The following is a 14,592-nucleotide window of genomic DNA, read 5'->3' on the forward strand; positions in this document are numbered from 1 at the left end:
GCTGTTTCTTATAAAAAAAAAACTCCGTCCTGCTTGTTCACATACGACGAGTATCCATAACCACGAGGCAAACTAGCGTGTGAATTGGCCTCCCCTGCGGTGGGCGTGTCAAGATTCGCCGAGTGCCGTTCCGCCTGTCCAATTAAGAAGGTGTTACTACCTTCTTTGCCAGCTTTTCGGACCTCATTTATCATCTATCTCACGGTCTAACAGCTGTGTAAACGCAGCAATTTGGAATGTATACTGTACTCAAGCTGTTAGCGGCCAAAATGGACAAATATGCAAATTATTTTTGGTGAAAGTGAGAATAATTCAAGTTTTTAACAGGACTCTTTAATGTGTCATGAGTTACTTTCATTATAGCAGTTACATACATACAGTACATACATACATCGTCATGTTGCTCGACTAATTAATACGACAATCAAATAATGGATTGTCCTTGAACCTAAATAAAACTAAAATCATGCAGAAAGGACACACACCAGCAAATACAAATAGATGGTGTAGACATCCAAAGGAAGGAAAATACATTTCTGGGGATCACAATATCTGAAAATATGAGCTGGAAACCTCATATTACAAATATACAAAATAAGGTGGCCAGAAATATTTCAATATTGAACAAAGCAAAATTTGTTTTCAATCAGAAATCAAAAACTCTGGTTCTACCATATCTTACTTATTGTGTGGAAATATGGGGTAATAACTATAAAAGCTATCTTCACTCGCTAAATGTACTGCAAAAAAGGCCAGTAAGGATAATTCATAATGCCGCCTACAGAGAACATACTAACTCCTTATTTCTAAAATCACAAATACTTCAACTTGCTGATATAGTTCATCTTCAAACAGCTAAAAATAATGCATAAAGCTAAAAATAACCAATTAGCTAAAAATGTCATCCAGTACTTCTCTACAAGAGAGGAGAAATATGATCTCAGGGAAGAAGTACATTTAAATAAAACACTTATATGCTAGGACTACGTTAAAAAGCCATAGCATTTCAGTATGTGGAATCAAACTATGGAATGGATTGAGTAAGACCCTCAAACAATGCACAACGATGAGCCAATTCAAGAAACAATACAAGCAGTTGATGTTTGTAAAATAAAATAAAATAAAATAAAATAAAATAAAATAAAATAAAATAAAATAAAATAAAATAAAATAAAATAAAATAAAATAAAATAAAATTAAATAAAATAAAATAAAATAAAATTAAATTAAATTAAATAAAATAAAATTAAATTAAATTAAATAAAATTAAATTAAATTGGGAAATTAGGAATTCAAGAAACAATACAAGCAGTTGATGTTTGCTAAATACAAGGATGAAGAGTCTTGAACCAGTCATGATGTGCTATATATATCACTATATTGACACTTACTATAGTACCCATTATGTCATTGTATGGTCATATCACCTCATACTTCAGTACATGAAAAAACAAAAACAAACAAAAAAAAAACGTAAACTATATTAGGAAAGCAGGAAGTGAACAAATGTAACAGTTACTGATTGTAAAAGTACCAGATGGAGGGGTAGGATTTAATAAGCTTTGCTTCTTCCTACTCCTTTTGGACATGTGGAACTGTGAACTGATTATGTGATGCATTCAATTGTCATCTGATGCATGTTCAAATGAAATAAAATCATTACCATTACAAACATCTGCAGAATGCGAGAAACATAGCGACGAAACATGGCTGCTACTTAAAGAATATGACTACTTCTTCTGTTTGATTGAGTCGAACTTTTATGTTGTTCGACAAAACAATAAAATGTAAAGACGCCACCTGGACTCTTCAAACTTGCAATTAGCCTCGTATTAAATTATGCAGGAAGTGTGTGTAATAATTTTGGCCGATGCCTCCAGTAAGAACGAGCATCAGAGGAAAACATACCAGCCAGCACTTAACTTTATGTGACAGCCTCTTTCAATTTATTGCATCACATCGGCAACCTCTTGAGTGCTTTCATAATATTATGCATGTAGGCATCGAACCCAGAGGTGCCACGTTGGGGAAAGTTTGATAATGGTTACAAAAGCGACAGGGTAAAAGTATCGTTCGACACAAACGGGAATAAAAATCCCTGAAAAAAAAGTGAAAAAGGATTGATTGAAAAGTGCTAGCGGTAAAAATATAAGGCGGATCTTGCACTGATTTGACCTTTGACTTCAGCTACCTCTACCTCATCTTGCGCTGTAGTATCCCATCATTCAAAATGAATGAGGTTATACCTTGACATGGAACAATAATCCTTACATTATCCCTGAGCTTGGAAAAGCTCATCCTGACAGAGCACTGACAAGGGGCGTTCAACTACCAGGCTGACCTTTGATCGGAAATATAAACGTTCAAGTCAGAAATAGACAACTTGTCACATCTGCTGATTAAACAATCGCACCGTTTTCGCTTGAAATGAACGGTTTGTTCATTTCAGTGAATCGGATCATTCCGTAAAAAAGATCCGGTCATTTTGGTCTATCGGTCAATAGACCCGGTATGCCGTGTGGAGTCAGTCCGTTCATGTTCACGTTGGTTCCGAACTCAACAGCGCAACAACACGTGATGATGTACCTCGAAATCGGAAGTATTATGACAGCCCTACGGATCCGAGCGTCTCAGTTCCCCGATCCGGCGTTACGACTCCTGGTCATTGACCCAACTCAATTGACCTGGTGAATCTCTCGGTCTTGGTCTTTCATTGACCGGGTCAATCTCTCGATTTCGGTCTTTCATTGACCGGGTCAATCTATCGGTCTTGGTCTTTCATTGACCGGGTCAATCTATCGGTCTCGGTCTTTCATTGACCGGGTCAATCTCTCGGTCTTTCATTTACCGGGTCAATCTCTCGGTTTCGGTCTTTCATTGACCGGGTCAATCTCTTTGTCTCGGTCTTTCATTGACCGGGTCAATATCTCGGTCTCCGTCTTTCATTGACCGGGTCAATCTATCGGTCTCCGTCTTTCATTGACCGGGTCAATCTCTTGGTCTTTCATCGACCGGGTCAATCTATTGGTCTCGGTCTTTCATTGACCGGGTCAATATCTCGGTCTTGGTCTTTCATTGACCGGGTCAATCTCTCAGTCTCTGTCTTTCATTGACCGGGTCAATCTATCGGTTTCTGTCTTTCATCGACCGGGTCAATCTCTCGGTCTGGGTCTTTCATCGACCGGGTCAATCTCTCGGTCTCGGTCTTTCATTGACCGGGTCAATCTCTCGGTCTCGGTCTTTCATTGACCGGGTCAATCTATCGGTCTCGGTCTTTCATGGACCGGGTCAATCTATCGGTCTCGGTCTTTCATGGACCGGGTCAATCTATCGGTCTGGGTCTTTCATTGACCGCGTCAATCTCTCGGTCTCGGTCTTTCATTGACCGGATCAATCTCTCGGTCTTTCATTGACCGGGTCAATCTCTTGGTCTCGGTCTCCGTCTGTCATTGACCGGGTCAATCTATCGGTCTCGGTCTTTCATTGACCGGGTCAATCTCCCGGTCTCGGTCTTTCATTGACAGGGTCAATCTCTCGGTCTCGGTCTTTCATTGACAGGGTCAATCTCTCGGTCTCGGTCTTTCATTGACAGGGTCAATCTCTCGGTCTCGGTCTTTCATTGACCGGGTCAATCTCTCGGTCTTGGTCTTTCATTGACAGGGTCAATCTCTCGGTCTCGGTCTTTCATTGACCGGGTCAATCTCTCGGTCTCGGTCTTTCATTGACCGGGTCAATCTCTCGGTCTCGGTCTTTCATTGACCGGGTCAATCTCTCGGTCTCTATCTTGGCCTTTCATTGACCGGGTCAATCTATCGGTCTCGGTCTTTCATTGACCGGGTCAATCTCTCGGCCTCGGTCTTGCGTTGACCGGGTCAATCTCTCGGTCTCGGTCTTTCAGTCAGCTAACCCCACCCACAAAGCAAGGCGGGACGATAAGGATAACGATCGTCCCGCCTTTCAAAAGGAACGGTCAACTGACTCTCCAGCTAATCAACTAGTGGAACTTTTTTGTACTTTTTGTACTTCGAATCCCCCTTGATAGTTTTTCAAAACATTCTGGAGGGCCACAAGAATTAGTCATATTAATATTAATATTCAGAATGCACTTTGTATATCGAGGAATAAACCACAAATTCATTCCACCTCCAGTGTGACTATGTTATTAGCGGGTTCTCATCCAAGATTCAGTAGCTGGCCCTGTTTACCCAAAGCAAAATGTTTCCACCTCCAGGTCAAACTGTTCTTGCAGTCAGATGGGTTTTCTTTATCCTCCCAATGCTCCGAAGTCGGCTTGATGCCGCAGAGCTCAACGTTGATCTCATCTGACCACATCACATTCTCCTATTCTTCTCCGACTCATTCAAATGTGCATTGACAAAGTTCAGACAGGCCTGTACATTTGTCTTCCTGACCACAGGGACCTTGCAGCCACTGCAGGATCTCCATCCATTACAGGAAAGTGTGTTAGGAATGGATTTTTTTTTTTTGTCGACTGTCGTCCTCAGCTCCCTTGAGTTCATTAACCAGTTCCTCGTGTGTAAATATGGGCTGATCCACTCACCTTTTTCTGAATCACTTACCTCACAAGGCAAACTACTGCATGGAGCTCCTGAGATTCTTGCTATCTTGTGGGTATCAAGTACTAATTCCACAGAATGCAAGTTCATAGTACTCTCTATATGGAATTTTCCACTGTATTACCTTCAATACAATTCAATGTAAACATTGAAAGGGTGAAGGAAAATCCATTTCTGGGGATCACAATATATGAAAATATGAGCTGGAAAACCTCATATTACAAATATACAACATAAGGTGGCCAGAAATATTTCAATATTGAACAAAGCAAAATTTGTTCTCAATCAGAAATCAAAAACTCTGGTTCTACCATATCTTACTTATTATGTAGAAATATGGGGTAATAACTATAAAAGCAATCTTCACTCACTAAATGTACTGCAAAAAAGGTCAGTAAGGATAATTCATAATGGCGCCTACAGAGAACATACTAACTCCTTATTTATAAAATCACAAATACTTCAACTTGCTGATATAGTTCATCAGCTGCAACAGTTACAAAAAAAATAAAATATGTGATTGTATGGTCAAATCACCTCGTACTTTGGTACGTGACAAAAAAAAAAATAATAATAATAAAAAAAATAACAAACTATATTAGGAAAGCAGGAAGTGAACAAATGTAAGAGTTACTGATTGTAAAAGTACCAGATGGAGGGGTAGGATTTAATAAGCTCTGCTTCTTCCTACTCCTTATGGACATGTGGAACTGTGAACTGATTATGTGATGCATTCAATTGTAATCTGATGCATGTTCAAATGAAATAAAAACATTAAAAAATTAAAAAAAATGTAATTACAAAAATAAGAAAAACATTTTTTTATTAAATTAAAAAAATATAATAAAAATAAATTATATTAGGAAAGCAGGAAGTGAACAAATGTAACAGTTACTGATTGTAAAAGTACCAGATGGAGGGGTAGGATTTAATAAGCTTTGCTTCTTCCTACTCCTTTTGGACATGTGGAACTGTGAACTGATTATGTGATGCATTCAATTGTAATCTGATGCATGTTCAAATGAAATAAAACCATTACCATTACAAATGACTTACTAAACCCAAAACATGAGCTGTCAGAAAAAGCTTGGCGGCCAACTATATATGTCGGATCTCCCAAAACACACCGTATCATAAGAGGTTCGTACTGTAAAACAAGAAAGCAGAAGACATATAGCACAAGCTGATCAGAAATGATCATTTTTGCCCTTGAGTAAACTCTTTTTCTGTTTTTTTTTTTTTCTCAAACTGCTGCTGCAATCACTTGAAACCACATTGCAGACCTTGTGACAGCATCAATTAAATTCACAATTATGGGGCACAGACACTCCGGTACGTGAGGAAAACATAGCATCCATGAATATATCAGTGTGTACAAGAGTCGGTGCGAATAAACGCGTTTATGTGGTTGGTTCTGTTCTGTGTGTGGTGTGGTGTGGTGGTGGTGGGGGGGGGGGAGGGGGTTGTGTAAGACACAAATTGAGAGCGTGTTGGTAGAGACGAGAAAACTGAGTCAGACGTTGTCAGTAATTGCTTGTTTGCACAATTCCAGTGAACCTGAGCAACTATCCCGAAGCAACATGCTACAGTAAACAAAGCCTTGATCCTGAAGGACATATAAAAGGGGGCTATTTCGCGGGACGGTTTATGACGTATATATGGGCTGCCTCTTTTAGTTTTAACATCAAAATTTTATAATGCTTTAAAACATTGTGAAAGCAGAGAAAGCACCCTTTTAAAATTTATACTCTGGTGCTGTCACCGAGTGCACAAAAGTAGCCCCGTTAGATCATTTCCAGTTGAGCATGGAACATTTGTCCTCTATTGACATCACAGATTATAGTCTTGGCTTCCTGTTTCCAGCTTTAGAGATTTAACCAAAACCAAATTTTCTGGGATCACACAAAAAAATAGTATAAAAACATCAGATTTTCAAAAGCATCCCTCATAAAAAAAATAAAAAAATAATGTAATTGTCCTTATGCGTGGTCTAATTATTGCATTAAACTAAAGCGCTACATTTATGTGTGACTATCAATAGACGGAGTCAATGTTTGCACGCTCATCATCGCTCCATTAAATCACAATCAAGCCCCTAATGGTGGACGCATTGATCTCCCCACCTATAGCACCGGCCGGCCTACACAACAGCAGAACAGGAGATTAAAAATTCATAAGCGTATTAAGATCTCTAAGAGCATTATTCTCTCTCTCTCGTGTGGCGTCACCGTCTGATACTTAATCGTATGCATCTCCAGCCTGGAATACTACATACCCATAATAGTGATCTGGACCGGCTCCAAATGTTAGCATCACAGAATGTGTCATCTGGCTTTGTTCCCTCCTTTCAGTACAATATAATGTGTTGGCACAAATACCTGCTGGGGCTTCTTCTCCTTAGTCGGCATAACAGCTAGCGTGCAGTTAAAGCCATCATCGGTCAGTTCAGGTCTAAGTTGTGGGGCTAAACGTATGCTTTTCATATCAACTCAGTGTTTGTTGCATGCATAGTCGTGCCTCGTTTATCACGGTTAATTGGTCCCAGATGCGACAACAGTGATTTTCCGCAAAGTAGGTTTAAGTATAATACACAGAATATTTTTATAGTTTGAGTACAGAAACCCCATTAAAGTAAATACGGTTATTAGAGCCTTGTAGACGTGATATAACACCCCTACAGTCACCTTCATGGTCCGTGTTTTTCTTTGTTTGCACCATAGTGCATATGGCAAGCTACCGAGTAAAAGGTGCAATGTCACAAAGGGGTTAATGGTAATGGTTTTTATTAATTTGAACATTACAATTGAATGCATCACATAATCAGTTCACAGTTCCACATGTCCAAAAGGAGTAGGAAGAAGCAAAGCTTATTAAATCCTAGCCCTCCATCTGGTATTTTTACAATCAGTAACTGTTACATTTGTTCACTTCCTACTTTCCAAATTTATTTTATTTTATTTTATTTTATTTTATTTTATTTTATTTTATTTTATTTTATTTTATTTTATTTTATTTTATTTTATTTTATTTTATTTTATTTTATTTTATTTTATTTTGACCATACAATGACATTACATACAATGTAATACAATGACCATACAATGACCCTCCATCTGGTACTTTTACAATCAGTAACTGTGACATTTGTTCACTTCCTGCTTTCCTAATATAGTTTAAGTTTTTTTTTTTTTTTGTATTTTTGTCACGTACCAAAGTACGAGGAGAACATGAAAACATCAACTGTTTTCCACTTAAGAAATTGTTTCTAACAGTGAGGGAGGAAAAAGTAAGAAGCCAAAAAAGTACCACTTCCACACAGAAAGGGAGGAGACAATGTAAGAATACTACTATACTGTGTGACTTAGGTCAAAGTCAACCCCAAAACTGCAATATTTTGCAACGTTCAAACCACGGTGTAGCAAAGGATGACTGACTGTAAGTCCAAACTGCGGCCCGGGGGCCATTTGAAGCAACATGAGTTGTTTGTTATTGGCCCGTGACACACATTGCAGAAAATAACAAAATGAAAAATATAAAAACAAAGTTAACATGTTTTTATAACAACATTATATATGTTATTGTTGGTCTGTTGTGTGTCTTTAACAATGCTGGTGCCAGCAACTCATACAGTAGTTTATACAGACAAATATTGACAGGAATAATTGAGATTAAAAAAAATGTGGCACCATCAATTGTGGAAAAAATAAAAAAATATAAGCTAAAAATTGGCCTTTAAACATTGACTGGACTACAACCCCCCCCCCCTTGATTATTGACTGATGGGGTTGGTTCTCGGCTTTTAAATCTGGCCGGCTGGAAAACTCTGAACTGTAGGTGGCTTGCCGCTGTACAGGTAATATGAGGCTGTTAACACTGACGAAGGCCACGGAGTGTCGAGCCCTCACAGTTTCTGCCGAGAAAAATTCTGAGCCTTGGACAAATGTAATTGACGACCTCGTGCACTCGGCCGTCTGAACCACGCAGGATACAGACACGATTCCTCCCGCAGGCTAGTGCTCACGCTGACGACATGCTTCGGCCTGTTGACATCATTTGTACCGCAATCTTTACACATTTTTCCCATTATTGATTTTTACTGCAATAGGCGGTGGTTATTGTCATGAACTGGAGGGAAAAAAAGTGTTAAAAATTATTATGTTAATGTTAAAAAAAAAATTAACTTAAAGGGAGCAGCACTGCGGACAAGTGGTTAGCGTGCAGACCTCACATCTCGGAGACCAGGGTTCAATTCCACCCTCGGCCATCTCTGTGTGGAGTTTGCATGTTCTCCCCGTGAATGCGTGGGTTTTCTCCGGGTACTCCGGTTTCCTCCCACATTCCAAAAACATGCTAGGTTAATTAGCGACTCCAAATTGTCCATAGGTATGAATGTGAGTGTGAATGGTTGTTTGTCTATATGTGCCCTGTGATTGGCTGGCCACCAGTCCAGGGTGTACCCCGCCTCTCGCCCAAAGACAGCTGGGAGAGGCTCCAGCACCCTCCGCGACCCTCGTGAGGAAAAAGATGATTTAAAGAGAAAGAAATATTTGGAACATTAAACCTAGCATGTTTTTTTGGGAATGTGGGAAGAAACCGGAGTATATATATACTTATATATATATATTTTAGTAGAGTATAGACTTAAAATATTAAAGAAAAAAATCAATATTTTTATAAGAATACATTGTAATTATTTTAGTTTTTAAATAATCATATGTGAAACAAATTTTGTAATTTTTGGAAAATTATATTGTAGAAAAATCTGCATATAAAGTCATATTACAAGAAGAAAATTGTCAAAGATGATTTAAAAATATTTGGAACATTAAACCTAGCATGTTTTTGGAATGTGGGAGGAAACCGGAGTACCCGGAGAAAATCCACACATGCACGGGAAGAACATGCAAACTCCACAGGGTGGAATTGAACTCGGGTCTCCTAGCTGTTAGGTCTGCGTGCTAACCACTTGACCGCCGTGCAGCCTGGAATTTATTTATTTCATCCTTAATGTCAACTATATTAAACCTATATTTTTCATGTATTTCTTTCTTTCTTTCATTTCAAAAAGCTGACCCACCGTTTTCCAACAGCAGCATACGGAGCACCAGTGTGGTGTCGAGCAAGCCAAGTCTAAAAAAAAACCCAACCTAGATACAGACACCGTGGCGTAACCTCCATCAAACGTTAAACTGTTGACCCCCACGCAGACCCTCTGACTTATTAACATCAAACAAACTGATAACAGTTATTGTGATAATTATTGCAGCTGTCTGGAGCGGCAAGATACCATAATAATAATAATAATACCTAATCCGCGGTCTTATCGGGGAGGGTGTCTTTGAAGGTGGCAGGGTCTTGACCATTTCATGAACCTAAGAAGTAATATCTCACAATTTATGGAATTGTTGCCATTGAGTCCAATCGCCAAGCTCACTCGGGCGACACAAAGCAAATTACCACAAGGCTTCACATCAGCCCGCAGCAGTCAGGCGGGCATCATTACTATTCATTTGCTTCGCAAAATATTCACACGGGGCCTACAAATTAGCTCGTCTACAGCAGCTGGGCACCGAGTGTTGAAATCAGGTGGGGAAAAGTCAGCATTGTGCTGCACGATACTGGAAGGACAGTTGATTATAAATTATGATGAATTTATTATAAATTATATTTTTATAAATTATTTTATATTATATATTATTTTATTTTATTATATAATTATATATTAATATATAATTATTATATATTAATTATATATATAATAATTTATTTTTTATATTCATTCATTCATTAATTTTCTACCGCTTTTTCCTCACAAGGGTCGTGGGGGTGCTGGAGCCTATCCCAGCTGTCTTCGGGCGAGAGGCGGGGTACACCCTGGACTGGTGGCCAGCCAATCACAGGGCACATATAGACAAACAACCATTCACACTCACATTCATACCTATGGACAATTTGGAGTCGCTAATTAACCTAGCATGTTTTTGGAATGTGGGAGGAAACCGGAGAGAACATGCAAACTCCACACAGAGATGACAGAGGGTGGAATTGAACCCTGGTCTCCTAGCTGTGAGGTCTGCGTGCTAACCACTCGACGTATGACATAGTATAAACAAAGGCTCCTGGAAGTAGCTTTGTCCTGTATATTTTTCATCAAAATAGCAGTCAAGCCAAAATGTTGTGTTGCCGCTGGATGTTCATCATAGCCGAGTGATACTGCAATTGTAATAATACAATGTAAGAATAAAACTGGAGTACCCGGAGAAAACCCACGCATTCATGGGGAGAACACGCAAAGATATGCCACACAGAGATGGTCGAGGGTGGAATCGAACTCGGGTCTTCTAGCTGTGAGGTCTGCGTGTTAACCACTAGACCACCGTGCAGCCCGAACCCCAAACTGTGCTGCCCAAAAAAATAAAACCGTGTAGCTGTCACGGCCATTGACACACGACCAGTCAATAATCAATACATTACAAAAGCAAGAGATATGATGCGGTTTGTTGTGCTGTGTGAGCATGCAGTGATAAATCCAAATCCAACCAAGTGTAAATCAGTCTCAATGAAATAGTATTAGCCGCACCTATGACCGTGAGGGACTCCATCTGACATAGTCTGACATACAGGGAAATGAAGGAACGCTCTTGTGTTCTGCCTCGGGGTGACGATCAATATTGGAAAAAGGGGGAGGAAGTAAGGCTATTAATTCCTCTGGATATGTCAATCCCCAAAGGTGGGGGCAGATTGGGAGTGATCATGGCCGACCCCTTTGCTCAGATGGAATGTCGGGCTTTGGTTGCACCTCAGTAAACCATTGATTCATTGAAGTTTTTACAGCTACCTGGAAGGCAGCACATTACACCGGAGCAATGTTAATCAATTCCCATTGCAGCTTTATGGAAGGTATGTAATAAAAGATAAGGTAAAATGGTTTAAAAAAAACTGTTTAAAATGCATTTAAGAGTAGTAATAGTTCATGTCATACATATAAAATTCAGTTGTAAATGAAAAAAAGACACCCTACTATTTTTTTTTTCGATGTTTCTTTTTAAAATAACCAAATCTCCATTGTTGGCGTTTGGGTGTAATACCGCTAGGTCCGCTAGGGGGTGCTAGCAGCGATAGTGGTATAGAGTAGGTGACAAAACGACAGAGGAAGAACAAATAGGGGTGAATATACGTCAAGTCATCGTGGATTATCTTCCTTATTCTGTACCACAGGTTAGTACAAAGTACACATAATATATCTAACGGTTGTAAAGAGTTTAGAAAGTTGCTAGAGTAAACATTTGACTGCAAAATATTTGTTACAAAATGTGTTGTGGAGCATTTGAACCATAAGCAAAATGGCTAATGCTAGCAAGCCTTAATATACATCAATAGCATGAAGCAGGCTAATTGAAATATGTGAAATGTGTGCAGGCTAGTACAAAGTAGAGAAAATTTATACTAACGGCTGTAAAGAGTTTAGAAAGTTGCTAGATTAAACAGCTGACTGCAAAATGTTTGTTACAAAATGTGTTGTATAACATTTGAACCATAAGCAAAATGGCTAATGCTAGCAAGCCTTAATGTACAGTTAATAGCATAAAGCAGGCTAATTGAAATATGTGAAATGTATCTGGAAATAAATGGGTAATTGTTGATGTAATCATAGTATGATATCTGAAGTGTTGTTATTTTTGACAGGAAGAATAAATCCTGAGGGTGAATATACGTCAAGTCATGGTGGGTTACCTTCCTTATTCTGTACCACAGGTTAGTACAAAGTAAATATAATTTATACTATCGGCTGTAAAGAGTTTAGAAAGTTGCTAGAGTAAACAGCTGACTGCAAAATGTTTGTTAATGTTTGTTAGCCTTAATGTACAGTTAATAGCATGAAGCAGGCTAATTGAAATATGTGAACTGTATCTGGAAATAAATGGGTGATTGTTGATGTAATCATATTATGATATCTGAAGTGTTATTATTATTAATAATAATTATATATTATTATTATTGTTGTTATTTTTGACACGAAGAATAAATCCTGAGGGTGAATATATATATATTATATATATGTTAAGTCATCATGGATTCCCTTCCTTATTCTGTACCACAGGATTTTTAATGCATACCCCTCTCCAGGTTGTGGAGGGGCAACATTTATGCCGATGCATAAAAAAACTGCAGGGTTAGATTATGCAAAACATGTCTTCTACTTGTATAAAATCATAATCAAAGAGGACCAGAAGTTAAATATTTCATGTAAGGAATTGTAATAAAACGCTGTCTTATACAGGAATATATTATTTATAAAAAGATCCCATTTAATGATGAATGAAATGTTAATTTTGCTTACCCGGCCGATGAGAACAGGTTCAGGTCCGGCGTATTCTTCAATGACAAAGAACTGGTTCCAGATCCAACTTCTTCTGCTGCGTGAGCGGGACCTCTTCTGTTCCGCAAAATCGACCGCGTCGTCCTGTGACTCGGCTTCCTCAAACACAAGTCCGTTCCCATTTTCTGGATCATCCACCTGCATCCCGGAACTCTTTGCATCGTGGCGCCATTCAGGAGCCGGATGCAGCCTGAGGATATGACTGCTGTTGACAAGTGTTTTCTCTTCATCTGCCGAATAGTGAGCTGTGCTGAGGTCTGTTTGAGCGGTGCGAACTGACTCTGTTAATGGGTCTCCGTGGGAATCTGCTGTTCTGTTACCGGGTCTGATTCCTTGGGGCTGCGTTGTCAGCACAGATGGACTAGAGCCATTCGTTTCAGTGGGGACATACGGAGGGAAATGTTTTGTCAGTTTGAGAGGTGATTCTGTCGGGTTGATTGTTAGTCCTTTTTCTGAGCTATGACCGACCGTATCGAAAGGGGTCGACCGTAATAGAGCCCGCTTTCTCTTGTTTTCACCACCGTCCGACGCCTGCAGTCCCGAACTGTCCTGCCCTTTACTTAATCCTGGAACTTCCAATTTTGGATTAAGTGTATCTGTGCTGTGGTCCTGATTAGCATCTGGAGTGGTGACCGGGTTTTTATATGGAAATTCAGTCTGATTATCAGATCCGGCATGTGACTGAGTGACAGACATGTCTTGTCTTGACATTTTCAGAGCCTCCAACTGTCCTTGATTAACGTCAATCAAATCTCTCTTTCTACTCCGGCTGCCCTTGCTGGGAAAGTTCAAATTGGGAACATTCTGCATTTGGGAATTGACAATCCTGACAAGGTTTTCCTTGGATAGCACTTTCAGAACTTCAGAACTTCCGCTCAGGTTCAGTTTTCGGTTTAATTCAACGCTTATTCCTTTCGCTGGAAGTCCTGTGGTGTGGACGTTCAAATCGGGTCTGCTTTTGGATCTTGAACTTAATCTGAATCGGGTTTTATTGGAATGTAAATCCAGTTTGCGATGGAGGGTGATTGTTTTTCCTGTTTTAATCTCCACATTCCTCGTGGTGTTCTTAGCTCTCTTTGAATTCTGACTTAACTCCTTGCGGTGAGCGACTTCTTTCTTGCTAACGGAATCGACCTCACGCTTAGGTTTGAAAGCCAGCCTGTCTTTGATGGCAGCTGACGGAGTGGCGCGATTCGGGAGTTCTTTGGCGTAGGACACGGATCCGGTGTCAGCCGGCTGCGCATGACTTATTAGATTTCTCAGCGTCACCACAGGCATTGCGTTTGTGTCCCTGCTCGCTTCCCATTGGTCCGTAGCTTTGTTCTCCTCCATTTTCATCATGCGCGACGCACCTACTCCTCGCATCCACACAACCTTGCTGGCAAAAACGCCTCCTGACAGCCCATCCCACAGGCACATACCAAGCAACAGAAGAAGATTACGTGTAATCATCTTGTCTTGTGGGAAGATGTCCTAATTGGAGCAAGATTTGCTGTGAGGCAGGTCTTGTTTTCCGTCTGTCTTCATTCTCTCTGCTGTTTCCCTTCTTTTCATGCCCCCACCTGTCACTCTTTCAATCTATGCCCTTGACTGTGCTGGAGGGCAGGTGTCAGTCTCCCCCGTCCACCACCACCA

At 39.7% G+C, this 14,592-nt stretch overlaps 1 protein-coding gene across 1 annotated transcript in view; it reads right to left on the bottom strand.

Annotated features, from left to right (window-relative positions):
- cdh24b (cadherin 24, type 2b) overlaps positions 1–14,571 on the bottom strand; it is a 154,696-nt gene extending 140,125 nt beyond the window's left edge. Inside the window, exon 1 of the mRNA XM_078791369.1 lies at positions 12,919–14,571. Within this exon, the coding sequence (XP_078647495.1) occupies positions 12,919–14,409 (1,491 nt within the window). The 5' untranslated portion in view covers positions 14,410–14,571. The remainder of the gene's footprint in view (positions 1–12,918) is intronic.
- Positions 14,572–14,592: the final 21 nt, after the last annotated feature.

The sequence above is a fragment of the Doryrhamphus excisus genome, linkage group LG6 (genome assembly GCF_037039965.1).
Source record: "Doryrhamphus excisus strain RoL-2023G ecotype Guam linkage group LG6, RoL_Dexc_Guam_v1.1, whole genome shotgun sequence".
Taxonomy (NCBI): Eukaryota; Metazoa; Chordata; class Actinopteri; order Syngnathiformes; family Syngnathidae; genus Doryrhamphus; species Doryrhamphus excisus.